Genomic DNA, 25,018 nt, shown 5'->3' with positions numbered 1-25,018 from the left:
CCCTCCCCCTGTTTTATTGATACCAGAGTATATGTCACTAAGTGATAGGCTAGTCTCTACATTTAAAGGAAAAAAAGAATTGAGGCATGCATCACCCCCAAGAAAATGCAGCCTTCCTTGAAGAATAAATGTGAAGTCTGTACAGTGACAGTAAATAAGAGGGAGAAAAGGGCAACAATTGGAACAGATTCATGTGAATTACTTACGTGAAGAGAATTGTGTGTTGTTCAGCATTCAGTGGAATTTCTACAATTAAAGTTGCAATGTATTATTTCAAAATCTCTCTGCAGATTTGGAAGGGTATTAAAGAAGTATGGTAATTGTTTGCAGAGAATTGTCTACTTGCTTAAAGTGAACATGTGCAGTAAAAAGCAACAGGTTGACTTTAAGGGCTAAGTTCACCTTTTCTTCTTCTAAATTCCAGCTTCCCTATGTATCAATATATCATTAATGTACTTATTTTGCAAAAATAAAACAGCTTTTCATTTATTCTACAAAGGCTTACCTCACTGTCTTTGTTACTGTTTAAAAACACGTATCCATTACTTCTGCCTTACTTCCTAAACAGACTTTAGGTCATGACACAGAAAGAAGTTGACCAGCTGAGAGCAAATGATGCAGGGTATGTGCTAATGAGATCAGTTGGTCAACTCCTTCCTGTTTCATGGACCAAAGTCTGCTCGGCAAGTAAGGCAGAAGTAATGGAAAAAGGGGAAAAGTAAAGAGCCTACATCACTGTGTAAACTCTTACTGGGATTGACACTATGTGGAGAGGTGGTGTTGTTCACAATATTATACCTTTGGAAAGTATCATCCCTTATAAATGCAACTGGTTCAAAGTTAAGGAAAAGGGAGTTTAACCACTTCCCTACCGCCTCATTGTGAAATGACGGCGGCAGGAACCCCTCCTCGATCCGGGTGGACGTCATATGACGTCCTGCGTTCCCGGCGATCTAGGGCGCGCGCACCCGCGGCGACACTCGTGACCCGGCGCGGGTGCCAGGCGGCCGCGATTGCCGCCGGGTGCCCGCGATTGTCGGTAATCACGGCAGGAGTGTGGATCTGTGTGTGTAAACACACAGATCCACACTCCTGTCAGCGGTGAGGAGACCAATGTGTGTTCCCAGTACAGAGGAACACACATCGGTCTCCTCCCCTTGAGAGTCCCCTCCCCCCTACAGTTATAACACACCTTAGGGACACATATTAACCCCTTCAACGCCCCCTAGTGGTTAACCCCTCCCCTGCCAGTCACATTTACACAGTAATCAATGCATATTTATAGCATTAATTGCTGTATAAATGTGAATGGTCCCAAAAACGTGTCAAAAGTGTCTGATGTATTCGCCGCAATGTCACGGTGACAGTAAAAAAATCGCAAATCGCCGCCAATACTAGTAAAAAAATTAATAAAATAAAAATGTCATAAATCTATCACCTATTTTGTAGACGCTATAACTTTTGCGCAAACCAATCAATATATGATTATTGCGATTTTTTTACCAAAAATATGTAGAAGAATACGTATCGGCCTAAACTGAGGAAAAAAAACGTTTTTTTTTTTAAAAAATTGTGATATTTATTAAATAAAAAAGTAAAAAATATTGTGTTTTTTTTTTAAATTGTCGCTCTTCTTATGTTTATAGCGCAAAAAATAAAAACCGCAGAGGTGATCAAGTACCACCAAAAGAAAGCTCTATTTGTGGGAACAAAATGATAAAAAAAATTGTTTGGGTACAGTGTAGCACGACCGCGCAATTGTCATTCAAAGTACAACAGTGCTGAAAGCTGAAAATTGGCTTGGGCAGGAAGGTGCGTAAGTGCCCGATATGGAAGCGGTTAAATATACTTCCAAAGGCTACTAATACAGAAAGTAGTTTTAAATAACAAATCTTTATTTTTGTACAATTAAAAGAATCATACATATATGTAGCGAGGGAGCTTAAGTTGTGGAGTCCTCAGAAATCACTCATGAAAATGGAGTGAAGAGGCCACAAGAGAAGACAGTAGTCTTGTGTCGTGGAAAAGTGTTACTATACAAACCTTCAATCAATAATTTCTTGTAGAAACTGATTCCTTTGAAGTTTGCCTGGAAGCAGTCTTGTTTCAAGAAATTAATGGGGGAGAACATTAATTAGCATACCTAAGCCAGAAACTAACCCCTGTATAACTATTCAGACTGTTCCAATTGATTACAGGTCATTCTCCTCTAAAGGGGTTAGCTTGGAACAAAGGGGACAAGATGGTTCTGCAAGACAAGAAATTGTATGTAGAAAACAGGTCAGGAATCCAACAATGGAATACTGATGACGTGTCATGATTGCAAAATGTGCTCCTTCCCACTGGTCTGAGCGGAGGGGTGTATGTCAGGATTGTGGATGGTGTGTATGTGTTCCACCAAGGTTTTTTACACACACAGGGTTAGAGGACCTCTGGTGTTTATGCCTAATGTGAATTTTTTTTGTTTGTTTTAGCTTGCATTAAAGCATTTGTTACCCCAACCCTTCATATTCCTGATGTGCCTGCTGTAATATGTACTTCTATAAAAAAAAGTATTGTGTTCTTTTTGTATTGTTTCCTTTGTTTGAAATCCCTGTTGTTCTTGCTAGTCCCTCCGTTTTCCTATTAAAAACTGACCACACTAAGCAGGAGAGAACACCACGGTCGGTTCTCTAGCTATGCTGGGAACTCAGTGTGCTCTCATCCAATGCTCAGGCTTGTCCTTACACGATCCCCCAGCACAGCTATTCACTGGGAAGCTCAGTGTACTGCTGCTTCTCCTCCCCCATCTACTATGCAACTGAGAACAGAGGGAATGTGATCACTTATAAAAAGGGAAAAAACGTTTTTATATATATTTTTATATCTATACAATTTATTTACCTTTCATTTCTTATTTAAACTAAATGGGTTGTTTTACAAGGTGACCCTTTATAATCACTTTAAACTACTTATGCAGGATCTGTCAGTGGTAGATAATGCACAGCTCTCAGATATCATAGAATTACTTTACTTTTTTGCATTGCTGTCTTGAGAAAAAAGGAAACATTTGCACAGAATTGTCAATTCCCACCATAGCTGTAACTGTAGACCAATAGGAATTGCAGTAGCCTTTAATCCTGCATGGCATTTGGTTAATTTGTTTCAAGGGAAATCAAATCAGTTTAATGTGTTTTCATTGAATTGGTCCAGCACGCTAATGCAGTAAATATAAATTGTAAATAAGAATAAAAAACAGTATCAACAAATGGGTTCGATTTGGCTGGCAGATGTAAATTGCCTCGCTATTTGTACTGTTTTATGCATTTCCATTTTCTGTGCAGAAGCATACTGACTTTTTCCTGCCATTGCGCTTCTTTTATGTTTATCTGCATCCTCTAGTTCTGTTTGTAGTTTTCTCATTTTTAGTTATTTGTATCCTTTTCGTCTCCTGGAACACATTTTGGCATTTGTGCAGCATATGCTAATCATCGTCTTTCATTTACTATTTCTAAATCAACTATTTCATCTCTTTTTCTACTATACAGTTTTCTTTTAGTTTCCATACAAACACTGGAATGCAAAACCTTGAGAGTTAGGAGTTGAAGTAATCCACTCATGCATTGTAATATTTGTATAGAAATAGAAATTACCTTTGTACCGGCTATTCTGTTGTAATTGTGTGCGGCTGCTTATGCTGGTATATATTTGGTAATCTTAGCATACTTTTTATGTAATGCTTTCCAAATAATAAAAAAAAAAATCAGCATTTCTACCAAGGAAAATGCTCCGAAATGCCATATCAGGCTTAACCCAGATAATAAATTCATGTATAAAGAAGGCAAAAGCAGACTAGAATAATAAAATATACAAGGTCATGTGAATTTTAGAATACATGTCTGCATCCTTTACCTGAGCAATTCCAATGTATCATGTGGCACTCATATGAGTAGAAACCTGCCATGACAAAAATACAGGATCTAGCATTGCTTATCTTCTTCTGATAATGTTTCCCTGTACTAGAATAACTTTGTAGATCTAGAAAACTTACTTTTTTGTTCACAAACTACTGAAGCTAGGTGCAACCAGGTCAATAACAGGTCTACTTTAGATTATAAAAGCAAATTTTAATCCCAGAACCATTTATGATTTCATCTTGGCTTACTGCATACTACATTAATGGTTATTATAAGCCTAAAGCTGGCCATAGATAACTAGTTTACTTGTTTTTTTTAGTTGGTTGGGGGGCGTTTGTCTGTGAGCTGAATAAAAAAAAAAACATAAACAAATGCCTTCATCCACACAAGCGTGGTGGATGGTGGTTCCCCCCCTCGCTGTGACATATATTTTGACAGTGGGACTCTGCACAGACAGAATACAACTTCTGTTCCTTTTGAAAAAAATTGATCAGGGGTGGTCACTCATGGATTGAAAGTTGGCTTGTTCCTGCTCGATCCATTGATGACCAGTTTTAGTTGCTTGTTGAAAAGGGAAAGTGATGTCTAGCACTCCACACCAAGCAAATGCAAATATGCTTTCAATTGCTTTTTTTTAACCGCTTCCAGACAGCCCACTATACATATAGGCAAAATCACGTACCTGCACGAAGAGATAGCCAACCAGCGGGTCCGGCGGCTATGCATGACCTGCCAAATGTTCTGTGGAAAGACAGAGCAGTGGTGTGCCTATGTAAACAACACTGTACTGTGTTTTGTTAGAACTAATTACTGTATTGATGTCACTGGTCCCCAAAAAGTGTCACTTAGTGTCCAATTAGTCCGCTGCAATGTCACAGTTCCGCTAAATTTCGCTTATCACAGCCATTACTAGTAAAAACAATAAAAAAAAAAAAATTCAGTAAATATATCCCATAGATTGTAGATACTATAACTTTTGCTAAAATAATTGTAGTTCCGCGCTTAGGACAAAAACTAGGTTGAAGCCTCCCCTAATAAGCTCCCCAATGAGGACTCTAAAATAAAAGTAAGAAAAGAGATATGGGCTCCAAAAGTGTAGTATCAAAGAGTTTACTTTTACTTTATTTAAAATAGCTTAAAAACAGTGCTCCATAACATGGGTAAAATGAAAAACTTCCCAATAGCTACAACTTAAAGGTACAAAATAGCATAAGGCCGGTGAGTGCAGCGTGCGCTCCAGCTGTGTTCCAAAAGCCAAGCTTTCGTACTCAGAAGTGACGTGTGTGCGTAGCTACGCACACACGTCACTTTCGGATACGATGCTGCTGGAGCGCAAGCTTCACTCATGGTCCTTATACTATTTGGGGGGAGTTCTATATACCCAGGTTTATAATTGATCACGTGTACACCAGTAACGTATTAATGTACTGTATGGTTTAATTTATTAATACATTGCTGCCACGTCACTTTGTGATACTTGTATGTTTATCTCATGGCACTAGGTGACTTATTGATTAGTACTTACTTGAGCTGGCTTAGGCTAGTGCATTTTATCACATTGATATTGTCATTGATATTTATCACATTGATATTTCTTACTATAACTTTTGCACAAACTAATCAATATATGCTTATTGGGATTTAAAAAAGAAAAAAGAATATGTAGCAAAATACATATTGGTCTACATTTTATATTTGGAATGTTGTATAGCAAAAAATATCAAAGTAAAGTAAAAAATATTGTTTTGTATTCAAAATTGACAGTCTTTTTTTTGTTTAAAGGGCAAAAAATAAAAAGTGCAGAGGTGATCAAATAGCACCAAAAGAAACATGCAAATGAGGTGAAACAAATGTCAATGTAAAAAAAGAGAGAGAGACAAATAATTCCACAGTAGCGCACTAAATTAATCTACAAATCTTCTAAATATTAGCATTGTTAAATGATCAACATAAAACACCCATACATGATGAAAAGTGTCCGTATGGCATATCCAAAAAACATATAATATAAAAGGTGTCCATATTGAAGGAATACCCCCCAACCTCTTGTTCTGGTGAAAATTGGCCACCAGGACATATATAGAGAATTAATCATTGAAGTAGGGACACAGATGGCAGTAAAACCTTGACTGAGGATCTAAACCTGTACTACCTAAAGCTAGAAAGTACTGTTTTAGCTAAAAATGCACTTTATTTATTTTTTCAGAGCTTTGAATAGTGTAGGGGATGGTTAACACCCTGATTAAATTTTTTGTTTGTATTCTTTGAACCACTCGGATAATTTATCTTCATTTCCTGTTCTAGAGACTTAAAATGGAGGTTAGACAGAATATGCCAAAGTGAGGGAATTGTCCCTAGAACAGGTGTTCGCTGCTTTCTGTAAGTTCCCCCTTATGCTGCGTACATACGATCGAAAATTCCGTAAAGAAAACCGTGGATTTTTTTCCGACTGGCTTAAACTTGTGTTGCATACACATGGTCACACCAAATGCCGACAGTCAAGAATGCGGTGACATACAACACTACGACAATGATTCCGAGCATGCGTCGACTTGATTCCGAGGCATGCATTTTTTGCGCGTCGGAATTGCATACAGACGATCGGAATTTCCGACAAGAACTTTTCCCGTTGAAAAATTTGAGAACCAGCTCTCAAATTTTTGTTGTCGGAAATTCCAACAGAAAAAGTCCGATGGAGCCTACACATGGAAATTCCGACCATGTGTACGCGGAAAAGATTTTCCCTTTCCCTTTTCAATGATAATGGTCACCGTTATAGAGAGCTGAATCTCCGCAATGAGGGCACAGTGAGTAATAAAAAACTTGACCCTTCCCCACTTTATCTAAAACCAAAATAAAGGTTTTGCCTAGAGATACAGGGGTAGATTCAGGTACCTTTGCGCATTTTTTACGGAGGCGCAGGGCAACGTTTTTGCCCTGCGCCCCCGCAAATTTTCTTCGCTACCCGCGATTCACGGAGCAGTAGCTTCGTAAATTGCGTGGGCGCTCTGGCAAAATGCCCGGCGTAAGCGCGCGCAATTTAAATGATCCCGTAGGGGGCGGGAATCATTTAAATTAGGCGCGTTCCCGCGCCGATCGTAGAGCGCATGCTCCGTCGGGAAACTTTCCCGACGTGCATTGCGGCAAATGACGTCGCAAGGATGTCATTTGCTTCAAAGTGAACGTGAATGGCGTCCAGCGCCATTCACGATTCACTTACGCAAACTACGTAAAGTTCAAATTTCGCGACGCGGGAACAACGGGTATACGTAACATTGGCTGCCCCTGTTATTAGGGGCAGCCTTACGCGAAAACCGCCGTACGCAAACGACGTACACTGCGTACGCAGGGCTCGCGTAACGTTGTGAATCGGCGTTAGTATGCAATTTGCATACTATACGCTGAGCACAACGGGAACGCCACCTAGCGGCCATCGCAAGAATGCAGCCTAAGATATGCGGGCATAAGAGCCTTATGCCACGCATATCTTAGGCTGCAGTCGGCGTAACGAGGTTCCTGAATCAGGAGCATTCGTTACGCCAGAGCAAGTAAGCAATTGCGCTGCGTAACTATGGTTACGCAGGCGCAATTGCTCTCTGAATCCGGGCCACAGTTTACATATTGACAACAAAAAACATGCAGGTGGTTTCTAAGTTACTGTGATTTTTTTATACTTTTTTTGTCATAATCAAGTAGAACCCTTGTGAGGCGACCAAGAGGGCTGTCATTGCAAACCTCCTATAAATGTTAATTACCTGGCTGTTATGATGAACCACTAGCCTCAATACTTTGACTTACTGGCCTAGATCTAATATGCACATTAGTAGCTCAAAGTATAGAAGCAAGAGTCATTGTTTCTGCTAGGCTACTTGTATTGTCTGAAATGGCAGCCTCAATGTTTCTCTCATAATAGGCTTCATTTATATAAAACTGGATTTAACAGGAAAGTGATAATCTATTGTATACTCGTCTGTAAATATCTAATACATTTTTAATTTCCATGCAAAAATATTTTAACACATTATTAGCAACATTTTAAATATGTTTGTAGCAAAAAATGGCTAATGTAGTGCTGAGTACTGATTAGGATAACTGAACACTAAAATGTGTATCAAAGCCAGCTCCAAAGAAGTGCTGCAAGTTTGCTCTTTGGTAAAGATGCTTATAATGCACTATGTTACTGGAAAAAAAAAAGAGTTAACAGAGTTTTCCTGTTTTGTCATTTATTGGCAGGTCCGTACGCGACAGTGATGATGATGATGAAGAGGAAGATAGAAAGTTAAATCGAGGCTGTACTCTACAATATCAACATGCCACTTTGCAAGTTTTTACCCAATTCCACACTACATCTTCTGAAGGCACTGACCAAGTTATTACAATGCTGGGTCCAAACTGGATGGTGGAAGTTACAGACCTAGTCAATGATTTCATGCAAGTGGAAGACTCTAGAATAGCTGAAATGGTTGATAGTAATACTTTGGCAGGAAGAGAACCCGGTACCACGTTATTTAAGGTCAGTTTTTTCAATGGGCCAAAGTTGTATACTACAATGACATTTTTTTTTCAGCATTAGCCCTTTGTACTTTCTTTAAAGCAGTTGTAAAGAATATATTTTTTTATTATTAAAATGTGCATTGCCATTTCCCTGGGGAATGGTAATGCACAGAGGGACCGTGAACCTCTTCTTAGGTTCCCCACTGGCGATCTTGGCTTCTTCTCTTCTGCCTGTGCCCCCATATAAGCCTATGTGTTTTGGTGGTACACGTGCAGGCATACTCAGTGTGCCCCCAACTTTAATTGACAGCAGCAGGATCCACTGGCTCCCACTGCTGCCACTGTGTCCTGTTAGGAGAGGAACAGAGATAGGCATAGCGTTGGATTGAGATAGGACTCAGGTAAGTATATGGGGTGGAGGCGGTGAGGGGGTAATACAACTACTAGGACATTTTATACCTTAATGCAGATAATGCAATAAGGTAAAACATGTCTTGCCTTTAGAACCACTCTATCTCTATGCTGTGTACACTATTGTTTAACATTTTTTTTTTTTTGCAATTTCACTTAATATCATACAATGAAGTATAATTGTTGCTTAGTTTTTTTTGTGATGTTTTTTTTTAGGGGATTATGGATGCTGTACTTTAGCTTGCATCCAAATTATACTCCCTCCTTCTGTATATCAAAAGCACAATGGCCAGATTTACAGAGCAGATACGACGGCTTATTTCCTGATACGCCGTCGTATCTGTTGTTCTATCTATGCGACTGATTCATAAAATCAGTTACGCATAGATAGCCATAAGATCTGACAGGTGTAATTGTTTTACACTGTCGGATCTTAAGATGCAATACCGCGGCCGCCACTGGGGGGAGTTTGTGTCGTAAACCAGCGTCGGGTATGCAAATTAGGAGTTACGGCGATCCACAACGTTTTTTCGCGTTCGCTACGTCGCCACTAGTCTAGTTTCCCGTCGCAAAGTTAGTCTTTTTTTTGGTGCCTTAACTTTACACAGCAATCGTATTGCTGTATAAAGTATGGCCGTCGTTCCCCCGTCGAAATTTAAAAAATAACGTTGTTTGCGTAAGCCGTCCGGGAATACGGAATTACGCTATGAGCGTCGCCGTTCGAAAAAATTACGTCACTTCGCGCACAGCACGGCGGGAGTTCGGAAACGGAGCATGCGCGGTAGGTCCGGCGCGGGAGCGCGCCTAATTTAAATGGCACACGCCCATTTGAATTGGCCTGCCTTGCGCCGGAGGCCGCCGGCGTAGGTTTTCATCGCAAGTGCTTGATGAATCAGGCACTTGCGATGAAAAATTGTGGCGGTGTAACGTATCTACGATATCTACGATACGTTACGCCGCCTCATCTATGTGAATCTGGCCCTAAGAATTTATACTAGCCAAATTCAAGGACTGTTAAGTTACGGACGAGTAGCTCGATGAGTGTTCTTTATTCACATGTTTGTGATTATATTTTATAAGACTTTCTTAATGAAGTGATTTTGTGGGATAATGCACTAGGCTGGTGCACCCTTCGGTGTTTTGTTTCTGTTAGTGACTTCAGGACACGCCCAGTCCTAGAGGGCAGCAAAGCTTGAAGTGTATCTCCGTGATGTTATGAGGGCACAATGTTTTTATGTTGGGGGAGGGGGTGTTGGGAACTTGTTGACCTTCCATACTCCAGCTGCCTGATTGACAGGAGTGACAGGAGTGGCACTCCTGTCAGGCAGAGCAGGGAGCATGTTAGCTGCTGAAGGTAGGTTTCTGCTCTCTATTCTCTTCAATAGCAGCCTAATGTGAGTGGAAGAGAGCAGGGATAGGAGGGTGCCCAGTAAGAGCAGACCTCCTTCTCAGTACAGGAGCCAGCTGGTGAATGAGGGCAGACTGCCTGCCTTCCTGTTTACCCTTGCAATTTGACCTATCATATAACCAGAGACAGAAAGTAGAAGAAGCTGCCATCATTCCTGAATCGGTGCTATGCTGAAAAGGAAGTCTGTGAGATCTGTAATACACATCTTCACACGGATGCTGTTGAATTTCTTTCCTCTCCACTATTAAGCCTATATACTGTATTAGTGTGGGACAGTATATGGATGGCTATATAACTCACAGTGACCATAACCATTGAGACTATTTCATTGCATGCTACAACCATTGTAAACATTTTGGCATGGCATGTTTAGTACACTACTGTTAGTACGCTACTGTTAGCCCGCCTTCTGTTCTGCCATGAGGGAGGGTGGCAAAGTTTGAAATCTTCGTCCTGGGCACTGTATGATCATGTCCTAGAACTGTCAACTACACACACATTGCCATCTCCTCAAAGTACACATAGAAACTAAAGTTTGCTACAACACATTTATTGCTATTGGAAAATGCAAGCAAGTAGAATTGGCCGCAAACTTACAGTCCATCTGACTGTTTTTCTGCTGATGGTGTTGTCCCATGAATGTTCATATTCCTATTAATAAGCCTATTCACTAAATGGGATCACAAACATCAGATAATCATATCTTATGAAAGGTCAACACATGATAACTATAATGCAAACTGTGAAAATACTTAGCAATGTTTAGGAATCTTGCTACAAACCAGAATTTGCGTCTCTTTGATCTTTAACTAGGACTTTTTTTTTCTTTCATTTAACACTGATCTGTATAATCCCCTAAAGGTTATAACTAGTCTTAAAAGACTGTTGTAGCTGAATTGGAAATGTACTATCCTTAAGGTTTTAATATGTTTGAAAGATTTGTTAACCCTTACTTATCTTTCACTCTTGATGGCATATTTGTCTAAAAAAGAATATTCACAATATAGAGTTCATTATTCTATTGTCTATGGTGATAGATACCTAAAACTACGGTTTAAATTTTTAAATATCTATTAGCAAGAACTCCAGTTTTTAAACATATATCAGAAAGCTGATAGTGAGGGCATTCCCAGCCTTCATTTTCTCTTCACTTATGCTTAAGTAGTTCAGTCACAAATCGGGGAAATAGCTGGGATTATACAGTATCTCACAAAAGTGAGTACGCCCTTCACATTTTTGTAAATATTTTATTATATCTTTTCATGTGACAACACTGAAGAAATTACACTTTTCCACAATGTGGAGTTGATTTAGGTCTGAAAACATGCTTGGCCAGTTCATCACCTTTACCCTCAGCTTCTTTAGCAAGGCAGAGGTCATCTTGGAGGTGTGTTTGGAGTCGTTATTGTATTGGAATACTGCCCTGCGGCACAGTTTTCGAAGCTCCCAATGCCAGCAGCACTCATGCAGCCCCACATCATGTTTGACTGTAGATAAGACACACTTGTCTTTGTACTCCTTACCTGGTTGCCGCCACACACGTTTGACACCATCTGAACCAAATACGTTTATCTTGGTCTCATCAGATCACAGGACATGGTTCCAGTAATCTATGTCCTTAGTCTGCTTGTCTTCAGCAAACTGTTTGTTGTGCATCATCTTTAGAAGAGGATTACTTTTGGGACGACAGCCATGCAGACCAATTTGTTGCAGTCTGCGGTGTATGGTCTGAGCGCTGACAAGCTTATTGCCCCACCCCTTCAACCTCTGTAGCAATGCTGGCAGCACTAATATGTCTATTTCCCAAAGACAACCTCTGCATATGACACTGAGCATGTGCACTCAAATTTGTTGTTTGACCATGGCGAGGCCTGTTCTGAGTGGAACCTGTCCTGTTAAACCACTATATGGTCTTAACCACCATGCTGCAGCTCAGTTTCAGGGTCTTGGCCAACTTCTTATAGCCTAGGCCATCTTTATGTAGAGCAGCAATTCTTTTTTTCAGATCCTCAGAGAGTTCTTTACCATGAGGTGCCATGTTGAACTTACAGTGACCAGTATAAGAGAGTGAGAGCGATAACACCAATATTTACACACCTGCTCCCCATTCACACCTGATACCTTGTAACAGTAATGAGTCACATGACACCAGGGAGGGAAAATGGCTAATTGGGCCCAATTTGGACATTTTCACTTAGGGATGTACTCAATTTTGTTGCCTGCAGTTTAGACAATAATGGTTGTGTGTTGAGGAATTTGGAGGGGACAGCATTGATGGGGAAGCTCTCTATTTCCTGGTATGGGATGGCTGTCTCTTTGCTGGTCTGGGGCGGTCTCCTTACTGGCCTGGGGCTCTTTCTTTACTGGTTTGGGGATGTCTCTTTGCTGGTCTGGGGATGTCTCTTTGCTGGTCTGGGGCTGTCACTTTGCTGGTCTGGGGTCGTCTCTGTACTGTTCTGGGGATGTCTCTTTACTGGTCTGGGAAGGTCTATTTGCTGGTCTGGGGGTGTCTCTTTGCTGGTCTGGGGATGTCTCTTTGCTGGTTTGGGGCCATCTATTTGCTGGGCTAAGGCTGTTTCTTTACTGATCTGGGGCTGTCTCTTTACTGGTCTGGGGATGTCTCTTTTCTGGTCTGGGGCCATCTCTTTGCTGGTCTGGTGCCATCTCTTTGCTGGTCTAAGGGATGTCTCTTTGCTGGATTGGGGATGTCTCTTTGCTATATGGGGATGTCTCTTTCCTGTATTGGGATGTCTCTCGGGATGAATATCTGGTCACCAAACACCCCCATGAACGCCTGCCCCACATCTCCGCTCTACTCCCCCCAGGGATTGGGCTGCCCAGTTTAAAATGCCAGGGCCTATTTCTTGTCCCAGTCCGGGCCTAATTGGACTTGATGGACTTGTGTCTTTTTCAACCTCACCAACTATGTAACTATGTAACAGATCTATCGTACCTATAACATTGGATAGTGTACACAATCATGAAACTATTTTTGTAGGTATTAGCTTATTGATGGATGTTTAAATGTGTCTGGATCAGAGGAGTAAACAGGATTCCAGGAGACAGTTCATTACACTTAAAATCTGCTTAATTTTGCACCAAACAGAAAAATTACAGTCTCTTGAGATTCAGTCTACACATGGCAGGTACATCTTCCCATCAGCACAACCAAGGCTTAGGCCTCGTACACACGACCAAGTTTCTCGGCAAAAACCAGCAAGAAACTTGCTGTTTTTTTTTTTTTGCCGAGGAAACCGGTCGTGTGTACATTTTTCGACGAGACAACTGTCGAGGAACTCAACGAGCCAAAAAGAGAGCATGTTCTCTTTTTCCTCGACGGGAATGGAGAAAATTGGCTTGTCGAGTTCCTCGACAGCCTAACAAGGAACTCGACGAGCAAAACGATGTGTTTCGCCCGTCGAGATCCTTGGTCGTGTGTACAAAGCCTCAAATGCATCTTTCAGTGTCCCAGACAAAAACAGCAACATGCACTTGTTTGAGAACAATAACTAATAAAAAAACAGGTTTCTGGAACATTTTGATAATTTCTATAGCTGGAGTTTTATAAGCAAAGATACTGTGTAAAGATTTTTCCATGTAGCCATCTTTCCACATATTACTCTGAGATGGCAAATCACCAGCTTTTCTAAGAGGATACCAAAAGTCCTTTGAACTGCATATTTACAACTGTAGTTAAAGGCTTTCATGACTGCACTGTGATATGGTAATTAGGCTAGGATACAGTGATATGCATGGTACTTTCTGTGAAGAGGAATGTCACTGACACTGTACATATTTAGACTATATTTAATTTTATCATAGAGCATGGCACATATAACTCAGTAATGTTAATGAGATTAGACCTGCATTTCCTGCAAGTTTTCTTGACAATTGCAACTGTTTTTATATGAAGTCCATCCATTCAGATTCAAGCTTGTGTATATCTAAATGGTTATGTTGAATGCCTGGGGACCCTCTATTTTACAATGCGAAAGAATCTCTTCTGTTTGAATTGGCCAATTTCCATTGCTATTGGAATCCTTTTATTTGAAAATAAATCTTCCTTTATTTAATATAGGGTATTGAGTCTTTATATTCTTTTACTGAATTCATTCAAATATCATTCTGCTAGCAAGTAATCACACTTTATTAAAGTTGACATTATTAACACTGAATATCTTATTTACCTGAGCTAAAGATTTTGTAGTAGTATTGAAGAAGTACATCTCTGTAAATCTCTGCCATCTATACCTTTTTCTTTTTCTATTTCTGATAATGACACCAGTTCTGATGTATGTGACTCGACTGTAATTCATGTTTAATTTTCAAATGAATATATTAAAACAGTGTCTTGGGGTAGTTGAAGGTTAATATACCAGATTTTATCAGATTTCATCATGTTCCGAGATAGAGCCCAAACTTGTATAAGTTGCTAAATAATATAAATGTGAAATAAAACAGAGCATTTATAGCTCATATACTGTATATGTCATATTTTATTTTATTTTATGTTCATAGTCTTCTAACAAATTTTAATTCAGGGTGACTACTCTGAGGTTTGGTAGGGATTTCATATACATAATCAGCCCGATTCCACAGTATTTTTCAATTTTTTTGAATGCAAACTTATTAGGATGCTTATAATTTAATGTTTTTCTTTTTACATATATTTGCAAATGGGTGAAAAACAATAATTATTCATGATCCCAGGAAGTTGCAGAAGTTAATGCGTTTAATGCAGAGCTTTTGAAATCAGTCTTCTGGAAAGTTAAATTAAATTGTGTGATACATTTTCCAAATGAAATTATTTATACTTTGCATTACATAACAGACATTACCAGAAAGTCATTTTAAGCCCCTTGACAGTCCAGACAGCTATTGCACAGAACACAAATGTAGTGGTGCCTTTCCTGTTGTTGATTCGTTCATAATTTACAGACACTTACAATTTGATTTACTTAAGCCAAGCTGTCACTGCCCAATGCTAGTGAGCAGTGATTTATTTGCTTCACCAACCAAATCAGGCTTGTGATTTTTCCATCCCATGCCCTTTCGGATGGGTGGACAGGACTGTGCTCAGTGGTCCATCTCTGGGATGTAGCTGACCATAGGTAACCAGTAAAATAACATTACAAAATCTTGAATCTTTAAAGCATAAGATTTTATTAAAAACCATACTTACAGTAACGTAAATAAAGTATGGCAATCAAAATATATATTGTTTTTAATATGAGAATAAATCCCAAACCATTCTTTCAGTTTACTATATTTTTATCAATTTACACTTTTCTTCATAGTCAAATATATTAATATCAACTAGATTTTAACTATAAAATACCTTTAATATGCTCTTTTTTTGCTTGTATAATTAAAATGCATATCAAAGCATGCTGTATAGATTACTTTTGAGCAAGATGTTTGAAACAGCACACGGCTGAACAGCTTGTTCATAGTTACATCCAAACACTGAACCTTTTTGCAGATTCAAAGAAATGTGTGCCTCCAATAGCCAACAAACAACCCTGGGGAATGTGAACATGCACACAAAGGATCAAAGTTGGGTGCATACATACAGTATGTGCATTGCCTGTTAAGTAGAACATTTTCAAGTTAAGGTACAGTAAGTTTTCTAGGCATACATCTCTGTAGGAAGAGAGGTATAAATGAATATAAATGAATGCTCCATCAAGTATAAGGGAGAACCAGCAGGAGATTTCTTGTCAGGGATAGGCCTCGTACACACGACCAAGGAACTTGGCGGGCGAAACACATTGTTTTCCTCGTCAAGTTCTTGTCAGGCTTGTCGAGGAACTCGACGAGCCAATTTTCTCCATTCCCGTCGAGGAAAAAGAGAACATGCTCTCTTTTTGGCTCGACGAGTTCCTCGACATTTTTCATCGATGAAAAATGTACACACGACTGGTTTCCTCGGCAAAAAATCTCTCCCACAAAGTTTCTTGATGGATTCTGCCGAGGAAACTGGTCGTGTGTATGAGGCCTTAGGGAGATTTTAAACTCTCTACTTTTTCAGTTATGGAGTTAAGAGAATTTTGACCAGTCAGTATCAAAAGAATAAAGGTGTAACCAAGGGTTTTGAGCCAGAGTAAGTAGCCAAAGAGCATAGTCAAAATATAGAATATTATGTACACAAAACAAACACACTCAGAGAAGCAAATATGGGGACGAATCTAGCACTGAATTGCTGTAAATCTCTGCCATTTATACTATCCCCATGACCCTTCTTTATATGCCCCACATTTTTTACTTTGTGTAATCACACATGGGATTTGATTTACTAAACACAAATAGACTGTGCACTTTGTAAGTGCAGTTGCATTTGTTTTCCCCAGAGCTTAGCAAATGTGGTGAAGCTTCACTTTGTAAAGAATACCCAATCAGTAGCAAGGAAATAGAAAAAAATACCCCATTTTTGTTCACGGTTGGATGGTGAAAATTTGCAGACCTTAACCACAATCCACAAATCTTGTAAAACACTTGTAAAATTGTATTGTAATTGTAAAATACTTTAAAAATGCCCCCAAAACACATCAAAATCACAGGCAATGTTCTGTTTGCGCTCTGTTCAAGGGTGAATGCAGGTTAAAGGTACTAAGTAGGCTAACCTACTCCCTGCCCCGGTATTTCCGATCAGCTCCTACCCTGTCCACCTTTTTTTTTTCAATTAAAAAAAGAGTTTATTGATAAACCAGACAAATATACATACAGCCATAAGTCATGTGCAGCAAAAAATCCAAGTACAGTATCTTTTTCGATCTATTAAGTCAAAGAGTATAACACATTCATAAGTACAAAGTAACATAAGCTGATACCAGTATATGAACAGTGTAGTATACAGTGCTGCGTGTCAGTGACTAGCTTCAGGGAGCAATAAACTAGGCTGTATTCCCTGAGTTGTAAAAAGTACTGGATAACTAAAGCGAACAATAGTGAACATAGAAAGGAAAATAAAACAACTATAACCCTAGAGGGTACATGGGTATCCTAATTACTAAACGTATTGTTAAATTCTGTCCATCCACCACAGTACCTCCAACACCCTGTCCACTTTTAGGAGATCCCTGAAAACTCATTTATTCAGGGAAGCCTATGCCACACCCACCTAACAACTGTCCCTGAGCCACCCCATAAAATCATTCTCTGCAGCTATTACCTTTTGAACCACTACCCCCTCCCTTTAAAATGTAAGCTCTACAAGCAGGGCCCTCCTGTACCTTCTGTATTGAACTGTACTGTAATTGTTCTGTCCCATTGTAAAGTGCTGCGTAAACTGTTGGCGCTATATAAATCGTGTATAGGGTTGAGCGAACCCGAACTGTAAAGTTCGGGTTCGGTACAGACTTTGGGTTTTTCCCGAACCCGGACCCAAACCCGAATAATTGGAAAAAGACAGGTTCCTGAAATATTTTTACTATAGGGGCAGTCAGCACTCTATAGGTGACTGAGTATTTCAACGGCACTACACCTGCCACACCACCTGTGCACCTGTGATATACTGTGTTTCTGTCAAGTACATAGTCAGGGACAGGTTCCTGAAATATTTTTCCTATAGGGGCAGTCAGCACTCTATAGGTGACTGAGTATTTCAACAGTAGTACACCTGCCACACCACCTGTGCACCTGTGATATACTGTGTTTCTATCAAGTACATAGTCAGGGACAGGTTCCTGAAATATTTTTCCTATAGGGGCAGTCAGCACTCTATAGGTGACTGAGTATTTCAACAGCACTACACCTGCCACACCACCTGTGCACCTGTGATATACTGTGTTTCTGTCAAGTACATAGTCAGGGACAGGTTCCTGAAATATTTTTCCTATAGGGGCAGTCAGCACTCTATAGGTGACTGAGTATTTCAACAGCACTACACCTGCCACACCACCTGTGCACCTGTGATATACTGTGTTTCTGTCAAGTACATAGTCAGGGACAGGTTCCTGAAATATTTTTCCTATAGGGGCAGTCAGCACTCTATAGGTGACTGAGTATTTCAACAGCAGTACACCTGCCACACCACATGTGCACCTGTAATATACTGTGTTTCTGTCAAGTACATAGTCAGGGACAGGTTCCTGAAATATTTTTCCTATAGGGGCAGTCAGCACTCTATAGGTGACTGAGTATTTCAACAGCAGTACACCTGCCACACCACCTGTGCACCTGTGATATACTGTGTTTCTGTCAAGTACATAGTCAGGGACAGGTTCCTGAAATATTTTTCCTATAGGGGCAGTCAGCACTCTATAGGTGACTGAGTATTTCAACAGCAGTACACCTGCCACACCACCTGTGCACCTGTGATATACTGTGTTTCTGTCAAGTACATAGTCAGGGACAGGTTCCTGAAATATTTTTCCTATAGGGGCAGTCAGCACTCTATAGGTGACTGAGTATTTCAACAGCACTACACCTGCCACACCACCTGTGCACCTGTGATATACTGTGTTTCTGTCAAGTACATAGTCAGGGACAGGTTCCTGAAATATTTTTCCTATAAGGGCAGTCAGCAATCTATAGGTGACTCTGTATATTTCAACAGCACTGCACCTGTCCCCTGTGATAAACTGTCTGTGCAGTACATTGTTTAGGGCTGGGTTCCTGCTTCTTGCTATAGGTGGAGAAATATATAGGTGAATCTCTGCCTATTTCACCAGCTTACACTTTTTTGTATTAAACATTTCTCAAAATTAGGGCAAGACCCTAAATTTGAGAAATATATAGGTGAATCTCTGCCCATTTCACCAGCACTCCACCTTTCCCCTGTGATATACTGTCTGTGCAGTACATTGTTTAGTGCTGGCTTCCTGCTTATTGCTATAGCTAGAGAAATATATAGGTGAATCTCTGACAATTTCACCAGCTTACACTATTTTTGTATTTAAAATTTCTCAAAATTAGGGCAAGACCCTAAATTTGAGAAATATATAGGTGAATCTCTGCCCATTTCACCAGCACTCCACCTTTCCCCTGTGATATACTGTCTGTGCAGTACATTGTTTAGTGCTGGCTTCCTGCTTATTGCTATAGGTAGAGAAATATATAGGTGAATCTCTGCCTATTTCACCAGCTTACACTATTTTTGTATTTAAAATTTCTCAAAATTAGGGCAAGACCCTAAATTTGAGAAATATGAGGAAAACGTCAAATAAGGGTCCCTGACGTGGCCGCGGTCGTGGTGCTGCTGGTGGAGCTCCTGTTACAGGGAGAGGACGTGGTCGATCTGTGCCAGCTACAAGCACAAGTGAAACACCTTTCTCAGGTGCGAGTAGCCGACAGAGCCTGCAGCGGTATTTGGTCGGGCGTAAACCAGCTCTACGAATGTTGAGGCCAGGAGCAGAACAGGCGGTAGTAGATTGGGTTGCTGACAGTGCCTCCAGTTCCTTCACATTGTTTTCCAACCAGTCTTGTGCTGAAAGCTCAGAGTTGGCGCCTGCAGCCGATGTCCACCATCAGTCTTTCACCTCACCCCCTTGCAAATCAGCCAAGCAGTCTGAGCCCCAAAGCATGCAGCAGTCTCTTCTTCTTTTTGATGAGTCTGTTAGCATGTGTTCCCAGGGCCATCCACCTAGCCCAGCCCCAGAAGGGGAAGAGATTGAGTGCACCGATGCCCAACCACTTATATATCAGGATGAATTCATGGGGGTCCATCACAGCACGTCTTGCATGATGATGATGAAACACAGTTGCCAACTGCTGTTGCTTTTGCAATTGTGCAGACCGACAAGGAGGGCAGTGGTGAAGACTGGGTGGAAGATGATGTGGAGGACGATGAGGTCCTCGACCCGACATGGAATCAACCTCATGCAGGTGACCCATGTAGTTCGGAGGAAGAGGCGGTGGTTGCACAGAGCCACCAGCACAGCAGAAGAGGGAGCAGGGTGCCAAAGCAGAGCGTCTGTCCCCTAGACAGTATGCCTGCTACTGCCCAACGCAGCAAGGGACCGAGCACACCAAAGCCAGGTCCAAGGAGTTCCCTAGCGTGGCAGTTCTTCACACAATGTGCTGATGACAAGACACATGTGGTTTGCACGTTGTGCAATCAGAGCCTGAAGCGAGGCATAAACGTTCTCAACCTGAGCACAACCTGAATGACCAGGCATCTAAGTGCAAACCACGAGCTGCAGTGGAGTAGACACCTCAAAAACCAAGAAAGGTCTCTGGCTCCTCCTGCTTCCTCTTCTGCATCAGTCTCGGGCCTCTCTGCCTCTTCATCCACCTCCGTAGTGACAGTGCCACCTGCCACCCCTCAATTAGAGGACCGGCAAGCAACACTACCACCTGGGTCACCAAACATCTCCACAATGTCCCATGTAAGCATTCAGCTCTCCATCTCCCAATCACTGGAGCGTAAGAGGAAGTACCCCTCTACCCACCCGCGATCCCTGGCCCTGAATGCCAGCATTTCAAAATGACTGGCCTTTGAAATGCTGTCATTCCGTCTGGTGGAAACGCAGAGTTTTAAAAGCCTGATGGCATTGGCTGTCCCACAGTACGTCGTGCCCAGCCGCCACGACTTTTCCAGGCGAGCCATCCCTTCCCTGTACAACCAAGTGGGGGACAAAATCAGATGTGCACTGCGCAACGCCATCTGTGCCAAGGTCCACCTAACTACGGATACGTGGACCAGTAAGCACGGTCAGGGACGTTATATCTCCCTAACAGCGCACTGGGTAAATGTAGTGGCGGCTGGGCCTGAGGCGGATAGCAGTTTGGCGCATGTCTTTCCACCACCGAGGATTGCAGGGCGCTTCAGTTTGCCTCCTGTTCCTAACTCCTTCTACTCCGCTTCCTCATCCTCTACCGCCTCCTCATCCAGTCAGCATAACAAATTCACCACCAACTTCAGCACAGCCATGGGTAAACGCCAGCAGGCAGTTTTAAAACTTTCCTGTTTGGGGGAAAAACCACACACCGCGTAGGAGTTGTGTAGGGACATGGAACAACAGAACGATGAGTGGTTGACGTTAGTGAGCCTCAAGCCGGGCCTGGTGGTGTGCGATAACGGGCGAAATCTCGTAGCAGCTCTGGGCCTAGCCGGTTTGACGCACATCCCTTGCCTGGCGCATGTGCTGAATTTGGTGGTGCAGAGTTTCCTGAGAACTTACCCCGATATGCCACAGATGCTGCAGAAAGTGCGGGCCGTCTGTGCGCACTTTCGGCGTTCTCACCCTGCTGCTGCTCGCCTGGCAGCGCTGCAGCGTAACTTCGGCCTTCCCACTCACCGCCTCATATGTGATGTGCCCACAAGGTGGAACTCCACCTTGCACATGCTGGCCAGACTGCGCGAGCAGCAGCAGGCGATAGTGGAGTTCCAGCTGCAGCACGCACGCGTGAGTCGCTCTGCGGAACAGAACCACTTTACCACCAATAACTGGGCCTCCATGCGAGACCTGTGTGCCTTGTTGCGCTGTTTTGAGTACTCCACCAACATGGCCAGTGCCAATGACGCCGCTCTCAGCGTGACTATCCCAGTTCTATGCCTCCTTGAAAAAACGCTACGGGCGATGATGGAACAGGATGTGGCACAGGAGGAGGAGGAGGAATCGGGATCATTTGCAAGGCTTTCAGGGCAGTCATTCACAAGTGGCTCCGAGGGTGGGTTCGTGCACCAACAGGCCAGGTACACAATTGTCTAGCAAGGGCACAGTTCTGGAGGATGACGCGGTGGAGGATGAGGAGGAGGAAGACATGGAGGAGGAGTAGGAACCATGTTCACAGCAGGATGGCATCCATACCAGCTCATGGCCATTACTGGTGCGTGGCTGGGGAGATATAGAGGACACAGATGATACACCTCCCACAGAGGACAGCTTTTCGTTGCCTCTGGGCAGCCTGGCACACATGAGCAATTACATGCTGCAGTGTCTCCGCAACGACCGGCGTGTTTCGCACATTATGACAGGTGCTGATTACTGGGTGGCCACGCTGCTGGATCCCCGTTACAAGGACAATGTACCGTCCTTAATCCCCTCACTGGAGCGTGAACGCAAGACGCGCGGGTACAAGCACACGCTGTTAGACGCGCTGCTGGTGCAATTCCCACCTGGCAGCGGGGGCACAGTGGAAGCAGAAGGCGAAGGCAGAGGAGGAGGAAGAGGTCTCCAACGCAGCAGGGGCACCGCCAGCACCTCAGAAGGCAGGGTTAGCATTGCCGAAATGTGGAAAAGCTTTGTCAGCACGCCACAACAAACAGCACCACCAGCTGATATGGAACGTTTTAGCAGGAGGCAGCATTTCAGCAACATGGTGGAGCAGTATGTGAGCACACCCCTACACGTACTGAATGACGGCTATGCCCCCTTAAACTTCTGGGTCTCCAAATTGGGCACATGGCCTGAGCTTGCCCTTTACGCTTTGGAGGTGCTGGCCTGCCCTGCGGCCAGTGTATTGTCTGAACGTGTATTTAGCACGGCATTACACTGTATTACAAAACCAATTGATGTCATATTAGTTGCATATGGTTCTTTATGAAGTCCTTGTAGGATTTCATTCTGAATACAATTACAAATGTACACTAAATTCCCTAAAACCCTTTACAGCATTGGGGGGTTCAATAATTTTGAACAAAACTGTATGGACCTCGTCCTCAAAGGTCAAAAATCATTATATTTTTTATTTTAAATTTTTTTATGTTATTTTAAGTTATTTCCCTATCCACATTTATTTCCAGAGTACTTGCCATGCTCTTCCCGACATTTTGCTGCCATTTGCAGCCCTCCAGCCCTTTCCCTTAGTTTTTTAGAGACATTTTTGTAGTCTAAAGTCCGGGTCCCCATTGACTTCAATGGGGTTCGGGTTCAGGTCAAAGTCCGGGTCCGGGTTCGGGTTCGGTCCCGAACCCAAACTTTTTTTTCAAAGTCCGGGTTCGGGTCCGAACCCGAACATCCAGGTGTCCGCTCAACTCTAATCGTGTATAATAATAATAATTATGATAACTGGAATGATAGAATAAGATCATCTATAATAGACACCATTGTTTGAGAAAATCATCTGAGTTGGAACTTTTCAGCCAAACCTTATCATTCTGTTTCACTGCATAGAGATACAGTAATTCCATGCTTTCCACCCTGTGCTACATAGAATTTTGGCTATGAGTATGTGTATTTTTTGGTATTTTCATGCACGTGATTGGGTTTCTTTGCAAAGGGAATTTTCACTGTATTCACCAAGTGTGTGTGTGCATGTGTATTACCTAAACTTATGGATTTTCATGGTGCTAAATGTTGAATGTTTATTGAATTTTTTATAAGTATGCTATTTCTGTAGGTAAATAACTGCTAACTACGCTCTCTTTCTTTCTAAATTGAATAGGTGGTATCCCCTCTTATGGAGGCCGTTTTAGGTGAAACAACAATTACAGTGACAGAGGATAAAGTCAGCATCATAGAACTTCAGGCACAGGTGATATCTGGCCTCTCTCTCTCCCTGCATGCCAGCCCAGGAAACAGTCACACAATAATAGCCAAGACTACTGCTCAGCACATGCTAAAATTTCCAAAACAGGTAGGTGCTTCCTGATAACTCGGGATCAGTTTGCATCAATGTGAGCTACTTTTATTGAGCCCTTTATATTATCAATATATACCGTTTTATATTTTTGAAAAACTTATAGGATTAAAAAAAAAAAATTCAGGAAAAAGCACTGTCCTGTTTTAAGTATGATGAAGTGCTATTGTATAACAATTTCAATATCCCAGTTTACTGCATATTATTTTAGTATAAAATCTTCAATATCGGTCTTCAAGCAAAGCTCCACCCAAAAGGGAAAGCTCCATTTGTTTGCAGTCCCCCCCCCCCCCCCCTCCACTGCCATATTTTTTTTAGGGGGGAGCTGAAATTCAGGTACCCGCTCCCAGTACTGCATAAGTTCGCCGCACAAAGATCACGTTGATCTACGAAATTTCTGGCCCCTCCTCCTCCCCCCGCTGCCTTATGGGAGGCACACAGGTCCCAGAAGACAGCAGAACAATTCAGACAGCACAACGTAACTCACTCATGCACAGTAGGAAACAGGCTGTGAAGCCGAAAGGCTTCACTTGTTGTTCCCCTTAGTGAAGATGCCAACGCCTGCACTCACAGCCGATGGACGAATCGGCTAGGGGTGCCAACATTGCAGGATTCCTGGACAGGTAAGTGTCCTTATATTAAAAGTCAGCAGCTACAGAGTTTGCTGACTGACATTTTATTTATTTTTTTACAGGCTGGAACTCTGCTTTAAAAGTGTGCCACTATAAAAATGTAAAGTATGTGCAGTATCATAATCTATGTATGCAGGTGCAGTTTTTCTTCTATCCTGTAGGTGGTGCTGTGCCACTGTGCAGATGGAGCAGACGCTAACAAGAAACATTTTTCTCTGCAAACACTAGGATGCATATATCTCAAGTCTCCCACGAGGTGTGGGAGTCTCCCGCATTTCGGCGGCTGCTCCAGCACACCAGCAAGCATCTTGTGATCTCCCAGGAATGCACAGTGTGGCAGGGAACAGCTGTGAACACCAATCTCCCTAGTATAGATTTTTAGCCACTGGAGATCGGAGTTCACAGCTATTCCCCGCCGCACCGAGCATACCCTGCTGTTTCTTCCTGTGTGCTCCTCCCCCAGCCTCCTCTGTGTCCTTCTCCGCCCCCCCCCATTTACCACCAGCCCTGTGTTCTCCTCCACCCCTCCTGTCCTCCTCCTCCACCCCCCCTCATCCCCCACATATGGCTCCCCCCCTCTCCTCTCCCGCCGTCTGTGGGGGGAACTGTCAGGAATTGGACACAGTGAGCAAGATCGCTCCTGTGTCCTGTGA

General features: G+C 42.2%; 1 protein-coding gene across 1 annotated transcript in view; it reads left to right on the top strand.

Moving 5' to 3' along the window:
- TMEM132E (transmembrane protein 132E) overlaps positions 1 to 25,018 on the top strand; it is a 662,885-nt gene that overhangs the window by 633,521 nt on the left and 4,346 nt on the right. The window contains exons 7-8 of the mRNA XM_040336772.1: positions 8,130 to 8,409; positions 23,539 to 23,730. Coding sequence (XP_040192706.1) covers positions 8,130 to 8,409; positions 23,539 to 23,730 — 472 coding nt within the window. The remainder of the gene's footprint in view (positions 1 to 8,129; positions 8,410 to 23,538; positions 23,731 to 25,018) is intronic.

This window comes from Rana temporaria, chromosome 2 (genome assembly GCF_905171775.1).
Source record: "Rana temporaria chromosome 2, aRanTem1.1, whole genome shotgun sequence".
Classification (NCBI taxonomy): Eukaryota; Metazoa; Chordata; class Amphibia; order Anura; family Ranidae; genus Rana; species Rana temporaria.
The sequence above is the reverse complement of the archived record's forward strand: the minus strand, read 5'-3'. Positions and strand labels throughout refer to the sequence as shown.